Source organism: Stegastes partitus, unplaced genomic scaffold (genome assembly GCF_000690725.1).
Source record: "Stegastes partitus isolate 25-593 unplaced genomic scaffold, Stegastes_partitus-1.0.2 Scaffold2214, whole genome shotgun sequence".
NCBI classification, from domain to species: domain Eukaryota; kingdom Metazoa; phylum Chordata; class Actinopteri; family Pomacentridae; genus Stegastes; species Stegastes partitus.
The window spans coordinates 21550-38049 of record NW_007579945.1 but is presented as its reverse complement, the minus strand read 5'-3'; the positions used below and the strand labels follow the sequence as shown (position 1 = coordinate 38049).

Sequence of the window (16500 nt, the reverse complement as noted above, 5' to 3'; positions counted from 1 at the left end):
GGAGGAGGAGGAGGAGGAGGAGAAGGGGGTGTTTTACAGTTCTACAACCATCTTTTCTGTCCCGTTTATCCGCCATACAGGCCAGCAGCAGCAGCTCCGCACTACTGTGAACTAACTTCCTGCATGTGGCTGTAGGTTAAACGGGGTTTCGGGGGCTGAGCGGCCGCCGCTGCTGTCCATGCGTGATCCTCTGCGCTCCCCTCCGTGGATGGTGCGGAATAATATCATCTGGAGAGGCCGAGGCCGACATTTTACCCCGGTCCGGAGGAGCCTTAACTCCGAGGGGACATCCGAGGACACGCGTTGAGGTAAAAGAAGCCCGTCTCACAGCTCTGCGCATTCGGGGCAAATAAATAAAGTTGAACGACTCAGAAGTGACGGATACATTTCTGAACCACGCACAGAGGGGAAAAAAACATGTGCGCTTTTAATGGTGATAGAAAAAAATGGCTCCTTTCACATGGATACAGTAGCATGACACACACTTGATTTGGGATATTTTTAATAATCAAACATGAATAGAAAGACCAGGCTGCTCACCGATGTCTGTTTTATTGAAGGAAACTGGTGCGTAATGACACTTTATGCAGCCTTCTCTCTACTTACAGGATACACCATTGCATTATATTTTCCATATTTTTGCGCACACGCAGGCGGGTACCGTTCCAGTGTTTTGTTTTGTTTAGCAGCCCAAACTTTGCACTTTCACGCCAATAGAGCTTCATTTTTTTTTTTACACCGACTAGAAGTTGCTTTGGCCTGCAGGCTAACTACCAGCAGCAGTGGGCAGCAGCACCTGCAGGTGGACAAACAGCAGCCAAAGTTGTTCTGTGATTTAGTCTTAACTTAACTCAAGTCCGAAGCGGTGTTGGTCAGAAAAAAAAAGAGAGAAAAAATAAAAAATCAAACAGCCTCTCCACCTGGATGCAGCTGGAGCCGTGAAACGCTGAAGCCGATCCACATGCTCAGAAATCGGCCGTATTAACAATTAATATTGGACATCCGGTGGCACTGCCAGCTGCGCCCCATTTTTATTGTTGTCTGTGCGCTGAAAGGATCCCTGTTGTCTCGGCTGGATACTCCGCGAAGCGAGGTGGCCGCTTTTTGTTTTTTGGAGGGGGGTAAGAATTTACGCGTTATTCTTTCCACCAAAAAAATTTTAAAAAGTGCAAATGCATGAGATGTGAATGTGCAGTGGGGGAACAGAGGCAGAGGGGCTGGATGTGGAGGAAGCGCGGCTCTTCGGCTCGCCGTGCCATGCGGGACACACTGCTGGCTGCCACCATGGCACCTTCCCTTCGTGCTCTGGCTCTGCTGTTGTTGTATCCAGCTGTGCGGACACCGTCATGCCCCATCAGCTCGCTTTGCGCCGATCGCTTCACTGCCTGATTGAAAGCTTTATTCGGAGGGGGGATATTGTGGACGCGCACTGGAGGGACAGGGAGCGAGGCGAGGGGCTGCGAACGGGGCCACTTTTGCTCTCCATCGTTACGGGAAACGGAGCTCCAAGGACACAGAGAGGCGGGGGCGCATCCAGGTCGTTTAGGGTGTTTGTTCATATTTTTTTTCTTCCTTCTTTGCAGTTATTCAAATGTTTTTATTTAATTAGTGCAGAAAGGGGAGGTTTCCCAGGCGAAACGGGGCTTTGTCCGCCGCCCAGATTTTTGGAGCTTTAATTTGGCAAATTGGCTTCCCAGACAGACTGACAGCCAGGCCGCCTCTCCTCCCTGCTCTCCCGCCTCCTCCTCGCTGTTTTCGGCCACACTCTCTGCCATCACAGCCTCTCCACGGGCTTCTGCTTCATTTACTTTTTTTTTTTTTTATTGTCAGTCCCGGTTCTCTTCTCTTCGTGCGTAACCTCCATCCATCCATAACAGTTCTGTCCGCTATCAGACTGGAGCTTTTTTTTTTTTTTTTTTTTTGAAGAGGCCTCCAGCTGCTAAAGGTTCATTGTCTGGTCAGACTGCTCATGCTCTACATTTGCCTCATGGTCTGCTGTCAGAATTTTGTGTTTGGCACATGTTTGGATTAGTAGGATTGTGTTTTATACTCGTACAACAATGTTATATTTTTAAAGTTTTTCCAGAAGAAAGTAGTAGAAACACTTTAACTTACTGTGTGGTTACTAGAGAGCTCCAAACGCATCACGATAAAGTGTTTAAACTCACTTTTATATACTTTTTACTTGTTACTAGGTCGATACAGGGGAAAAAATATGAACAGAGTTTTATCTTTTACCACAAACACACTGTATGGATACTTTGATTATTCAATTATGTCATCAACAGCAAATAGTCGGCAACTATTTTGATAACTGATGAATTATTTTTAGGCTGAAAATTTCCTGATTTCACCTGCTTCTTATTTGTGAGGACTTGCAGCAAGTGATTGTAAATTGACTCCAATACTGTTCATTTGACAAAACAAGCACTTAAAACTTCATTTAGGAATTTAGGGAAATGCAAATGGAATTTTTAGCTACTTTTGTCAAACAGTTATTGCAATTAATGGCGGACAAATCAACAGAAATGTATTTAGCAGCCACAGATCTTGCAGTGTTTTGATGGGGAGCGTATGGCACGGTGCAGATCCCTTTGTCCTGTGTTGCATAACAAGCTGTTGCAAGGATAAAGGTTCATTTTGAGTTTGCATTTTTCTGTGCCCACACGGTGTTCGCAATAATTGCTCCGGTGCATTAATAACTCACTAATCGGGGAGTCATTTGTAAGTATAGATGTGGCTGGCAGGTGGAGGAGCCGTTTACAATTCCTCTGTGGCTGGGTGTATATAATGAGGAGAAATAACTTTTGTCAATCACAAACTGCGCCGTAATCTTACCACACTGCAAATGTTAGCGTATATGTTTGCCTTTTCCCTGTGTGTTGGTGTTGTTACATAAGCCGCAGTTGGCATCCACTTTGCTTGCAGAGTCTTGTTTACAAAGGACTAAGCGGATCGTTGGCTGAATGTAAAGCCGATGGTTATTGGTGGTTATTGACCTAGCGCGGTTTGAGATGTAGTACTTTCATTTTGTGTCCCCGTTGCCTCACCAAGGACTCGGCCCGTCAGCGTGTTTATGAGCACGGAGACCTTTGGACCGAGCCCTATGTTGAACCACCACACATGGAATGATTGCGAGGTTGTTATTGCAGAAAAGGCACGCCTGGCGCCCTATATCAGCTGCAGCGCGAACAAACACAAATAAGAATGTGTCGGGTGCATCGGTTTTGCTGTGCAAATTTACCTTGTAGATGCAGCAAATACCTAGAAGAGCACTGTGCTCACATAAGGCAGATAAAAGGGAAAATGTAAATAGGAGGTGAAAAGATTTGCATTTCTGTTACATTCACGTTTGCACTATGAGACGTGAAATAATCGGTGATAGCTGACACTCAGAATCGGCGTTTGAACAAGTTGTATCGCTGCTACAAGCGAGCGACTGATATAAAAACGTACATCGCTCTGACCCTCCTGCAAACCTCCTGCATCTCCAGTGCTCCTGCTTTCCACTGCTGTAATGTTATGATTAAAAAAAATGTGTATCCTTTGTACATTCGTAGCTTTGCTGGGATTATTTAATTCATTTCACCAGTTGGTTATGTACTTCAAAACTCTGCATGTGTCTGATAAGTGTTTGTGTACACAGTATGTTGGTAGCTGGCTTTGCTTTGTGTGCCAAATACCAGTTTTCCATGTGGCGTGCCAAGGCAGTGTCATAACCGCCCAGCCAATCCTCATTTCCTCATTCTTGTGTGCCTGAGGTCAATCCACAGAGAACATATTATGGCATTGTTCTCAAATCACTGAACCGGGGTCTGTGTGAGCTGCTTTTCCTTGGGTTTTCCACAGGTATTGAACAGTAGGTCCGCATTGTTCCCGCAGTAAGTGTGTGTGTGTGTGTGTGTGTGTGTGTGTGTGTGTGTGTGCGTGTGTGTGTTGGTGTTGCTCGGTGTTTCATCATGTTGCCATCTGAACGGAGCCCAGTCTGATCAGCGCCGCTTGCAACGTGGCTTCCTCTCTTCTCCTCTAAGGCAGAATTGGAGTTTTGGTTACACAAACATTAACTGATGCAGTGCAGCTCGGCACGCAAAAAACACCGTCATTGGTCGAGTTTAACCGTATTGGGCGGAGTTAGAGAAGCAGTTCTTTTAGAGGGCAAGTTAGCTAGGTTAGAGGATAAGGTCGGCTACATTCTGTAATGTTCTTACTGGCAACGACTCCTGTGAAAAGCCGACACTGAATCGATCCTAGAAGCACAGTGTGTGTATCCAACGCTGGTTATGTATTACTCCTCTGTGCCATGGAGCTCTATTATTGCACAAAAACAATTAAAAACACGTCACTGAGTCACACTGTTGCACTCGGCGACGTGTTTCTTCATTCTCACGAGCACACTCGACGGTATCGTTATGTCTCGGCGTCACATCCACTGTGTGTGTTACTCCACGGCTGAAAATAGTCCCCAACAAATATTTCCTCTTGTTTAAGTCACATTTGCTAAAAAAAAAAAAAAAACTACAGTGCCCATCTGTTTATTCCTGAGAATATCTAAACTGTATTTGAGGCAGAATTCTCTCCAGAACGAACACAAAGCTGCTTGTGGCCTTTTCATTGGATAGAGCAACAAATGCCAGTTGTCTCATTTCCAGCTGTGGTTCTAAGTAGAACGAAGGCCAAAGTATGAAGGGCAATGACTTCCTTTTTGTTTATTCATGACAGTGACACGATACAAGCTAACACGGCTACATTCAACCTTTCAGCTAAGCTAGCTTGCGCTGCACATTTTCCAGTTAGCTGGAGGAGAGCTAATGTTTAGCCTCGAGAATATTAGCGTCCCTCCTCCCTGCCTGCCTCACCCTTTGACTGGGCAGCGCTACGAAGCAGAAAAACTGGGTTACGGCCTCCTTCCACCGAGTTTTAGCCTGACTGGTGACTTTAGCTGTTTTAACGTCCTTGCTTAACTTTCTTAGCTCTTCTCCATTCCTTTATTTTTTAATCACGTATAGGTCGTGTGTTGTTTTCACAGATTAGCATCAAAGTTATCCTTCAATGCATCTTGTGATTCTAAGAACACGTAGCACTAAAATAACAAATGCTAGCTGGTAATTATCCACATTGAATCTACAAATGCCACATGAATGCTGTGCCACACAATGAAATCCAACCTTTATCTACTGCATGAAAGCTTTTGCATTTGCTATTTTAAATGCTCATTGTTGGCAGCGCTTTTCTCAGGAAGTGATATGTCCTACATTCTTGGCAGCAGCAGCAGCAGCAGCAGCAGCATGTTTTTTCATGTTGAATAAATGGATGTATTAATAGAAAAACTAGCCGGCTAATGTAAGCAACAATAGCCACGGTGGTTGAACAGACAATAAAGAGTTCTGAACTCATTAATGTTTCACTTCACACACGGGACGTATGAGGGAGAAAAAAAAAAACATGTCACAAAAAACAAACAAATAGAATTTCACAGATTACGTCTGTGTGAAATGTTTTCTGTCAAAGAAGTCTCAGAAGCACAACCGAGTTTGTTATTGAAATGACACGTTTAAAAACCTTGTACTTCATCACCTTCACTGCTGTCGTCTCTCTTCTTATTGTGCCGATCAAACAAAGTAAATTCAGTAGCAACCAGCCAACAACTTGTGCTGCAGCTTGCCCGGAAAATAAAGTGTTATCTAACAAACTAGCTGACAGTGTGTGCGTTATGCATCATCGTTACATACTTGCTGTGATTTAACAGTGTGCTTACTGTCAGTTTTCGCTGTGGCCTCCGCTGAACGCATGTCTGACTTCCTCCCTTCCCGTCCCTCATCCCCGTCTTTCCGTCCAGGCTGAGAGATTGAGAGCTGCAGGGCTGCGACATGTGAAGAGAGCTCGACCCCTTGACCCTCTCAACTCTCAACCTTAGGTAAGCAGCATCCTCACCTCCTCCCCTGTCTCCTCTTCCATCTTTTTCCTCCCATGTCTCCTCTTTGATGCCTCTCAAAGCTCAGATCTGAATTTCGTTGTGTTTTTTGCAGCAGAACTCACTTAAACTCACGTTGTGACCGCGACCTGACACCCTCCTGCCTCGGGCATGCCTCAGGTAAAGTAGGAACGCCGCCGCAACCCTTAAAGTGGTTCTAACTCATTGTCTCTGGATTATACTCCACCTGGTCTCTGTGCTGGATTAACTCTTTGTGCGCCTCCTTCCTGTTTAGCCGGGTATGAACGGGATGGAGCCTGCGTTTGGCGAGGCCTACGGGGGGCACAGGGGTCTGCTGAGCCCCTACCCCCTGGCCATGTCGCCACAGGGGGGCAGGACCGAGTACGATCAGGTGAGACGAACCCGCATTTCTCAAGCTCATTGTGAGACTCCTCAGGGGGTTTGAATGTCCTTGAAAAAGTTTGTTTGTTTGTGAATAGCAAAATACAGACCTTTGTTTTCTGGAGTAGCTTTTTCAGAGTAAAATTGATTTATTATTATTATTTTTTAAATTAAAATTTAAATCCAGTCCTTCCCGTCTTTTGTAAGTATCATGCTTTACCTTGAATTTTACCAACAAGACCTTGAAAGTAATAGAAAACTACAATTGAAGCCAGCAGATGTTTTCTCCAAATGCTGCTCTGCTGGTTGTTAGTTTGTCAGTTCATTTAATCCACCTCACGTCTCAGATGTGGCTATATTGTTTGTGAGGGCCAGCATGAAGCTGTGTTCCTTTGAAACAGTAGGAAAAGTGATTCTCTGTAATAATTACAGCACATGTAATTTAGGGGTAATGTACAAATGATACAGTATGATGTAGAAAGTTTATTTTTGGTTCCAGCCCATTTCTAAGCACACCTCTGCCCTCTTTTAGAGTGTGCTCCTTATGCTGGGCTCCCCAGCATCGCCAAGGAAACGGCCCTTTGAGTTGCTAAGCGACCTGGTGGACGACGGAGGCTTTGGCGAGGACCTGCACCCGGAGCGCTGGGATGTGTCGGCTCTGGACGAGATGGCTCGCTACACCAAGCTCGGCCTCGGGGTTGGGGGGGAGCTGCTGGCCTGCTCCGAGGAGGCTGTCCTGATAGGCCGCTGGGGGAGGAGCCGGGAGGAGCAGGAGGAGGAAGAGGAAGAGGAGAGGAGGAGGGGGAACAGACACGCATCCCCTCCCGTCACCCAGGAAGTCCAGGACCCTGCTGCTGCTGCTGCTGCTGCTGCAGGGGAAGAGGAGGGGCGGATCTCTGTTGCCACGACAACGGAGAGGGAGTTATGTGTTGCAGGAAGAGCAGCAGGAGGAGGACAGGATGGGGGGATGTCAAGGGAGCGTATGGTGGAGGTCTATCAGGTGGCACAGGAGGAGGAAGAAGTGGTGGCGGTGGCGGCGGCGGCGGCAGCGGCGGCAGGGCTGGCTCTGGAGCACTGCAGCGAGGAGCACAACTACTCCCTGAGCCAGGGAGGGGAGCTGGGGGCAGGGCCCGGTCACAACTCCCAGTCAGAGGAGGTGCAGGCGGCGGAGACGCAGCAGGAGGCGCGTAGGGACGAAAACCAGGCCAGGACTGAGCTGGAGGATGAGGATGAGGAGCAGGAGGAGGAGGAGGACGAAGAGGAGGAGGAAGAGGAGGAAGAAGAGGAGGAGGAGGAAGGAGAGGAGGGAGCGGAGGAGACAGCGGTGGAGGCCGAACTCTCAAGTTCCTCAGAAACTGAATGTGGTGAGTTTGTGTGTATCAGTGTGGCGAGGACATCTCAGCTCATCACAGCGCTGCCAGCAGCCCGTCTGCCCACTCAGAAACCATTTTAATCTGTCTCCGGTCCAGACGAGACCTCAGACCGCCTCGTCTGACTGGGTTGGCTGAGCAGAGGCACATTAAATACCAAATTTGCGGGTGTAATTCCCAGACATCACACTGCTTCAGCAGCTACAGCGTTACTGTTATGAAATGGCTTTGAGGGTTGGAGTCTTCTCATGTATTGAAATACCATCTGCAACAGCCACGCTGCTTTGTCTGGAGGGTGAGGTGGGGGGCTTGTAGTTGAACATGTTAAATAGGGTATGAAAGTTGGTACAGATTGTTAAACAAGCGTTACAGAAGAGCTGGATTTTTAAACAGCTTCAAACGCAACACAAACACGCCAGCTACAGACTGCAGCGTTCAGCTGGTGGCTCATTATAAAGTAGCTCTCTTGCTTCATTATTTCTTTACACCTCACTTATCATTCACAAATACTGAAGGTACATAGTAGAGCTGAAACCGTTTTATTTAACCGTAGGGATGCCACACATTTGCTTGTTGTAGCTTTTTAAACTTTTCCGTGTCATGTTCTAGTAGAACTGCTTGTCTTTGGTTTTGGATTGTTGGTCCGACAAAACCAGATGTTTGAAGCTGTCACATGGGGCTCTAAGAAACTTCCATTATTTTCTGACTTTTCACAAGCAGTTAATCCATCAATTTAGAGAAGAATTGGCAGAGAAGGTGATGATGGAACCAATCATTAGTTGCTTGTGTTGTCCTGGTGCTGTGGATTCAGCCTTTGACCTCCTGGTTTGCATGTATGGACTTCAAGGAAGAATTTGGTTGCCAACAAAGCTTGTATATGTTTCAAATTAAGTCAAAAGGACTGCTAGACAAACACAGGCTGACTAACAAAATAATCTATTGACTTTTTAAATAATGCCACTTGAAAAATCTATAGATGCACACATTGTGAGCTTATGCAGGAGTACCCTTTATGTCTCTACATAAACAGCTGCTGTGGGACGTCTGTGCACTGAGACTGAACCGTATCTGCTATTAAAATGCAACCCGGCACTGTTTTTTTGAAGGGTGTCACATTCACTGAAGAGGCTGCATAGTACTACTGTGACTAAAGTGAATATAACAGCTTCTTTTCTGTTGCGTCAAATTCGGTGGCGTTGCAGCTGAGAATTTTTAGAACAGGCTCAGCGGTGTCACTGACTCGTTATTATGAGGCTGTTATTTACTCTCTAATTTACAGTTTTGAGTAGGCGGATGCAAAAAATGTGAGTTTTTTTTTTTTTTTTGCTGAAGTTTGTCAAATCTGACGGGAACAAGGAGACTTATTGTATTTCCAAAGTGCAGATAGTCCCCAAGTGTATCTATAGAGCACAACGTTGTTCATTTTGGCCTCACTGTGGAGCTGTGACTAACTGAATTTGTGGATGCCTTTCTCAAGCTTCAAGAAATAGTTTGCAACAAGTGGAGGTGTATTTTAGGACAATACTTATCATTGAGGAATCAGTATTTCCCCGAGGAACCAGGAGGCAGGTGGCCTTATATGATTACAGTCCTATATTATAAGTGTGTATCAAAAACTGAACAGCTTCTTCCATATTTTTACTCCAGAACTTCATACTTCCTCATGTGCAGAAGGAATTGGTACCATGACCTAAATATTTCTAAAATCCTCTCTATGTCCCTGAGAGTCAATGCCTCCCTCAGACCTGGAAAACTGGGCGTAGTGATTACGCATTGTCAGACTAATGCATGATATTTGCACAAGATGTACTTTATTAGACAATAGTGAAAACATGTCCTGTCACTCAGTGTTCCAGTCCGAAAACATCCCGTCAAACAGTCACTTGTTTCACTCATATCCTCACGAGTATCGATTAAAGGCTCTGAATCGGTCGACTAGTGACGTGGATTAGATTGTTTGGCTTGTAAAAAAAAAAGCTGTTGTACAGTCGTGACTCGATGATCCGACACTAAATGTAAAACCTTCCTTTATGTCGGATAGCAAAGCTGTCGGATTGTCAAGACGGAGGTCTAGATACAAGGAGGGCTTGATGCTGGAAGGCTCATTAGTTGTTAATTATAGTTCATAGTTGTTATAATAACTAGTGTATTGTTAGAACACTACGCATCGCTGGATTTCAGCCTAACTGACCGGTGTGATTGTGCGCGTTCCGGACACTTCCACCCCGGGGCAGCGCTCTGATGAGGTGGATGTGGCCGGAACGCACAGGCAGTACTTGGCTGCTGATGCTAGTTTAGGATAGCGGTCCCAGGTCTGTTTCTACTATCGGTAGCATCTGCGGCGGGGGAGTGGCGGGCAAGATACACTGCATCGTTACCATCCATGTTTACTTCCATAAACACTGAGCACGCTCGCTGCGTGTGACGTCGTCGTGTCCTCTTGTGCGCATGCGGGACACTTTTGGGTCGTATGAAGTTCACACAGCAGATCACATACAAGTCGCATTGAACTGGAAACGTGAAGGAAGTCACAAAGAAATCCTCATTGAGCATCAAGTCCTGCAGTGTGAACGTAGCCAATCTGTGGGATTGTTCAGTCAGATAATACGCCGTCATCCTGATTGGTGACATTAAATGTCATGTCGGAGTCACAATCCAAGGCTGTCGGTGTGTTAAGGCTGTTTTTATGGGTTCTGTTGGTTTTTCCTAAAAACCTGTCAGATAGCAGGTTTAGGATTGTTAAGGGTCGGATTATGGAGTCACGACTGTATGATGTCTGGAGCAGCTCTGGAAAACTTCAAATTCTGTGTTTAGCAGGCATGAAGGGTCTAATGAAAGATCCTGTCAGGTTGCATTATGGGAAGGGTAGGCTTCAGATTCAGAATCAGTGGGATGTCGCAAGAGCAACAGCGTCTCAGGGCTTACCTGCCTCTCTTCCCTCAGGGTTTCTGACAGTGGTCGGTAATCCAAGCTCATCTTGGCTAATAATGCATGTTTTGACCAAAGGTACAGTAGTTTGGTAGCACCCTTTAGCTGACCGTGCTGCTGTTGGCCGTAGCTCTGTCTTTGTTGGAGGCCATTTTAGCCCACAAGTGGTTTTCTTTGTGGAAGTCAATCTGGAGGGCCACACTGTGCCGTCACCCTTTTACAGTAGAGGTTATTTTTTTTTATAAATGCGGGGAGGGCCGACAGTTTCAAAGGGAAGAGCTCACATGCATGACACAGCAGTTTGCCAGAACATATAGAAAAGCTTTACTTCCAAGCCACGTAAATGTCACTTGGATCTCTGCTAGAAACGCCGTTACGCTGCTATATCTTTCCGTAGAAGATAGTTGTTTGTAGCTGTATTAATTGGATCAATTAAAACTGCGCTTGTGACGTCTCCCAACTCCATAGAATAATGAATCACCTAATTTATTTCTTTTGTGACATTGTGCAAATTACCGTGCAGACAAAACCAGGACAGAATCGTAGGCGCCTTAGCAGAGTTAATACGATGTTCTAATATAACCATTAGTCCAGCAGCCTAATCCCATAATAATGAACTGCAGGCCACAGATGGAGCCACTGGTTGCTGCTAGCACAGAGCATTAGCTAAACCCCTTAAATGTGAGAAGAGATTTTATGTGCAGTCTACAGGACATGAAGTATAAACATGTATATTCGGTGACACGCACATAAACCGACTTCACTTCAGATTACCATCTTTTCCCAGGCTCTCGCTGCCTGTGATCGTCCTCGCGTTAGATAAACAAATCTCAGGCATCTTGTTGCAAGGTAATGGAGAGGTCGCTGGCTCGCTCTCAAAGACCGGTCCGGGTCACATTTCAGCAGTCGCAAGGCGCCATTGTTGCTCTCCATTGTTATGGCACTGTGTGTTTGTGTGCGTTTGCCCAATTGAGCTATTCTTACCGTTAGCCCACGGCTGTCGCACAGGGCTGGATGACGGATGGGAAAGTACGGTGTGTGTTCAACAGAGATAGGTGGTGGTGGTGGTGGTGGTGGTGGTTGGGTGAGTTTAGGAGATTGTACAGAGGGCTTGAGGAGAATGTTTGTGTGTGAGGGGGAGAGTGCAGACAATGGCGTTATCTGCAGACTGGACCAGACGACACGACGTTACATAAGCCATCTGTGTGTGTGTGTGTGTGTGTGTGTGTGTGTGCGGTCATCACTGGTCATCCTTGACTAATGGCAAGGATCGGACTTCATGGTTATTGAGTTTGAGCGTGATTTAATCCTTCTCGAAATGACTATTTTCATTACAGCGGCGTATTGTTTGTTTTATGAACATGCTGTAGCTCTGGTGGGTTTGAAGAAGCGTCTCTTCTGTCCTCCTGCTGGTGGAGCTTTGCACGTTGTATTATTTATGATGCCATTATTCATGGCTCTGCGCGCCTGAGGCTAATCTTCTGTGACGTGTGTGTGTGTGTGTTGTGTGTGTGTGTGTGAGAGAGAAACAGCATACGTGCATACAGTTTCGGCTGGTGGCGCCTTTGTCATCAGGACATACAGCATGTGTCGGTGGATTAGGGCTCGCCGTGTGATTTCATACCAGGCAAACATAAACATTAATACCTGTCAGTTATGATTACGCTTCATCTGTCATTTTAAGTTGCAGGGTGTTTTTCTAATAATAAATATCTTGTGCACAGCTGTCAATGCTGTCCACCTCCGTGGTAATGGATGGCATTCAGCTTTCCTCACAATAAACGATAAATTGGCTGCAAGTATTGATTCTGTGTTTGGATAATCTCATCGCTGACTCTCTATATGAGTTTCCAAATCTCAAGTGGTACTGCTGCAACATCTGGACCAAATTACAGTCAGTTCTTGAGTCAAAGTAATGGAGATTAATAGGATATTGCGTTTTTCAAAAATGCTAATCGGAACGCTTTAAGTTTCTGTTTTTTTGGCGTTATGGCGCCAGATTGTTAAGATATCGACTATTGGCAGATGCCAAGCCAATAAAGCGACGCTAAGTGTCTCACTCAATCAAAACGATTCGGTTTGACGTGCTGCGACGAGTTCGAGGTCAATCAGTGTTTAAACAAACTCTTTGATGGTTCAGCAGTTCTGTCACTTTTATTTGTAGTTACACGTAATTTGGCGCAGCGTGCCTCGCTGTGAAATTAAACCAGAAGATAAGATCAGACAAGATAAGAGAAACGGAGCAAAAGAGAGCTGGCGGGTCGACTCACAGAACGAGACTAAATAGTTTTTACCCCGATGAGCAGTGATGTGTCTGCTTTGGGGGCAGCACCAGAGGGACGAGCTGCATCTCAGCTACGATGTGATGGATTGCCATGAAATATGATGCAGGCGTTCAGAGGATGAATTGTCGTCATTCTGAAGATGCAATGACTTTTTGAGCGGACAAATCATAAACATTTGATCATGTTCTGCCATTTTTTTTTTGCCTTTCCTCGCTCAGGTCAAGAAAGAGATCAGCAAGCTCCCCAACATTGCTGGATCTTAATCTCTTTTGCATGCAAACACGGTCTTTCCTCTGGTACCGGTGCTCAAGTCGAGCTTTAGATTTAAGTGTTAAGCATCTATGAATAGCAACGCTTTTCTTTTTCATCAAATATTTTTTTCTAGTGTGAATTGAAGCCCGTGGTGTCACTTGTGTTTAATTTTGTTCAGCCCTCTGAACCTCGAAACACACCGCTGGGGTTGAAAGGCATGTTAAAAAAAAAAAAAAGTCCTAATTTATTCACTGTTTATGACAGCTAAGAAATAGATTTTCACCTTTCCGACAGTCCTAGAGCTGTGTGACGGGCTGTTCTGCAGGGAAAAAATAACCAAACATAAGCTTTGAATTACAACATTTCATCAAAATCAAGTTATTCTAGATGCTTTTTTCAAAATTCAAAAAATCGCTGTGCTTCTCGATGCAACTGGAAACCCATTAGTGGCCTGAGACTTGTCACGTGACAGAAATTCTTTTTGGAGAGAGCAGAGTGGAAAGAAACTGCAGAGACAAAGTCAAACATACCTGATGGAGAAAATAAATGTTCAAAAACAGTATTCAGAGAAGCAAAGTGAGAGGAAGTTGGTGGAGGATACATTGAGCACGGTGAAACGTCTTTCTACGGTTGATGTGGGGAGCAGTGGGAAGATTGTAGAGGTTTCAGAAATGTATGTAAAACATCTGCTTTATTTAGAGCCTTAATTTAAAAATAAAACGAGTAAAAATGTGACACGAGTAAATCATTAAGTGTTCCTTCATGTTGACTGTTTGTTGCATGAATATTCAAAATGTCTATAATCACATCATAAAAGTCTAGCAAGCTACACCTGTTTGTTACTCGCAACACTTCTTTTGTATTTGTGCACAAATCCAAAACTCGGCGTGCGTTTTGTTCCTGCAGAGGTGGAGGCGGAGCCAGCCAGGCAGCCAGGTGAGCGCCCGTCGAAGCGCCGCTGCTTCTGGGAGTACAGGCGCGCTCGGGAGTCGGCCACGAAGAAGAAACTGGGCGGTGACGTCCACTGGTCTCTGTCCTGGAGCTCCAGCACTCTACCCAGCACGCTGTACCGCAGAGAGGGTGAGCAAAGCGTCGACATCGATCGGTGAACAAATCACGTATGAAAAATGTGAAAATCGTGTCACGAGAATTTATTAAGAAAAGCTGTTTTAATGCGGCTGTTTTTGGGGTCAGACGGAGCGAGCTGGTGGGGATTGGGACGAGCTAATTCGTATAAAAGATAATTGTTAGATTGATTGGTAATTGCAGCCCTAATCACAGAGAGGAGAAGCCAGAACCCAAAAGTTCAAAGATCCGCTGAATGAAAGCCTATTAGCAGCAGGAGTCATTAAACCGACGCTCGCGCTGCAGCTGACAGCGTCCCATTTCTCTTCCCTCGTGTGACACAAATCAGTTCAGGACCCTCAGGCGTGTGCCCTACATACAACTTTCATGTCAAAATGTGAATTTTTCAACACTCCTCTGATAAGTGAATCTTATGTCAGGCACCACTGTGGCTGTGCAGCAGTTTGGCAGCTTGTGTTCTGCAGTACAAGCCAATATGACACAGCCCATTAATCTGATCCGGCAGAGCAAAATCACAACGTACCGCTCCAAAAATTAACATTCAGCACTGTCATCCATTCTGTCAGTGTTATGTATTACTTTATTAAAAACTCTTCTTTGTAGCTGCTCCATAACAGCAAACAGAAGACGATTTGCATGCCTTGTGCACCTGTTTATACACGTCTACGCGCTGATCAACCGCAACGTTACAACCACTGACAGCTGCTGCATTCGTATAGATGTAACCCACCTAAACATTGCTGCTAACCACCCCGGCAATGGCACTCCTCCTCCAGCGAGACGGTGTGACCTGACGCTTCTAGGTGCACGATAAAGAGCAGAAGGTGCCGACAAGGCCTCCAAACTCGCTAAATCCCAATTTGATCGAGCACGAACAAGCCTCAGGACCCACCGCCTCTGCCACATGCTCACAAGTCCGGCGTTCATGTCTGGACGGGCCGTATTTTGGATAAGAAGTTTAAGAAAGTGTTCATCAAAGTTGCACAGTCGACCTCAGATGCATTCGTCCCCTTCCATTAAAGAAAAGGCAAAATTCACAATAAAATAAGTTGAAAATGAAAGAAGTAGTCATAAATAAAAATTTGTTAAATTCTAATTTAGTGAAATAAGACGTTGCTTTTGAATTGTGGTTGAAAAGAATATTAACAAAAATAAAAAACTGTCCTGGACCAATGAGAGTACTTTGCTGATGAGCAGTGGACCAATGAGAGCACTTTGCTGATGAGCAGTGGACCAATGAGAGGCCTTTGCTGATGAGCAGTGGTCCAGAATACCTGTCAACAGGTGCACAAGTCTGACTGAGAGTTACAGAAACACCTGATGGCAGTGATTGGCTCAGAGGGTTGTTCAGCTACATGTTAGTTCACAGGTGCCATCATGCTTGCGTGTTTTTGTCAATTTCAACTTATTTCGCTGTTTTTTTCCTTCTCTAATGAGAGGCTATGAATACATTTGAGGACATGATATTTGTCTGCACGGCGTGATTTTGGACTCGCGTTGGTGGGTTTATAAAACCAAGAAGCGGTGAGATTTTTTACAGATAGGCACCGAGTTCATTCTACTGTTCTTTTGTTTAGGCAAGAAAGGGCGCCGCAAAGCACGCAAAACCGACGCCAGCGACCTGACGCCGAACCCCCAGAAGCTCCACAACATCGGGGAGCAGCTGCAGAAGCTCAACGCTGCCATCGACGGCATGGGTCCGGTCAACGACCTGCCCGCCGTGGCTCGAGCCCGGTCCCGCAAGGAGAAGAACAAGCTGGCCTCTAGGTACCGCGTTGCCTTTTTACCACCATCCTACATCTTCTGCGCTTAAGTCAGAGCCCCGGAAACTTTCTGTTATTGATTTGTCAGGCGTGAGTGGGAATTTTGAGAGGTTTTCTGTGTTTTTAAAATAGTTGGCAGAAAAGACGATCCTGCAGGGCTCTGTGGTTTAGTATGTGCAGTCTTTAGCCTTGTCGAGATTGGTTTTCAAATATGCTGTGCATTTAATGGTTGACCCTCTAATACCGTTTCCGCAGGCCATGGACAGAGAATAATACGCTGAGAAAAACATCTGTGTGGAGTTTACGGCATTAGTTAAATTCATTTGATCGAAAATCTAAGGAAATGAGTCTGCCCGGTGCCGTTCGCTGTTGTTTTGACATGTCAGGAAAGATTTGATTTCAGCTCTTCAGCACAGCATGCAACAGAGCAGATGACCTTTAAAAACCCACCTCAGAAGATGCTGCCATAATGTGCTTCTGTACATTTTGAATTCACTTTGAAT

At 45.5% G+C, this 16500-nt stretch overlaps 1 protein-coding gene across 4 annotated transcripts in view; it reads left to right on the top strand.

Moving 5' to 3' along the window:
* LOC103374337 (CREB3 regulatory factor-like) overlaps window positions 1-16500 on the top strand; it is a 43159-nt gene that overhangs the window by 9713 nt on the left and 16946 nt on the right. Inside the window, exons 2-8 of one of the 4 annotated variants that reach the window (XM_008304415.1) lie at window positions 81-308; window positions 5837-5914; window positions 6027-6091; window positions 6207-6323; window positions 6846-7677; window positions 14055-14228; window positions 15812-16001. In XM_008304415.1, the coding sequence (XP_008302637.1) occupies window positions 6083-6091; window positions 6207-6323; window positions 6846-7677; window positions 14055-14228; window positions 15812-16001 (1322 nt within the window). In that variant the 5' untranslated portion in view covers window positions 81-308; window positions 5837-5914; window positions 6027-6082. Of the gene's footprint in view, window positions 1-22; window positions 309-1107; window positions 1122-5836; window positions 5915-6026; window positions 6092-6206; window positions 6324-6845; window positions 7678-14054; window positions 14229-15811; window positions 16002-16500 lie in introns of those variants that run through there. The other 3 variants (XM_008304416.1, XM_008304414.1, XM_008304417.1) reach the window with 3 other exon arrangements.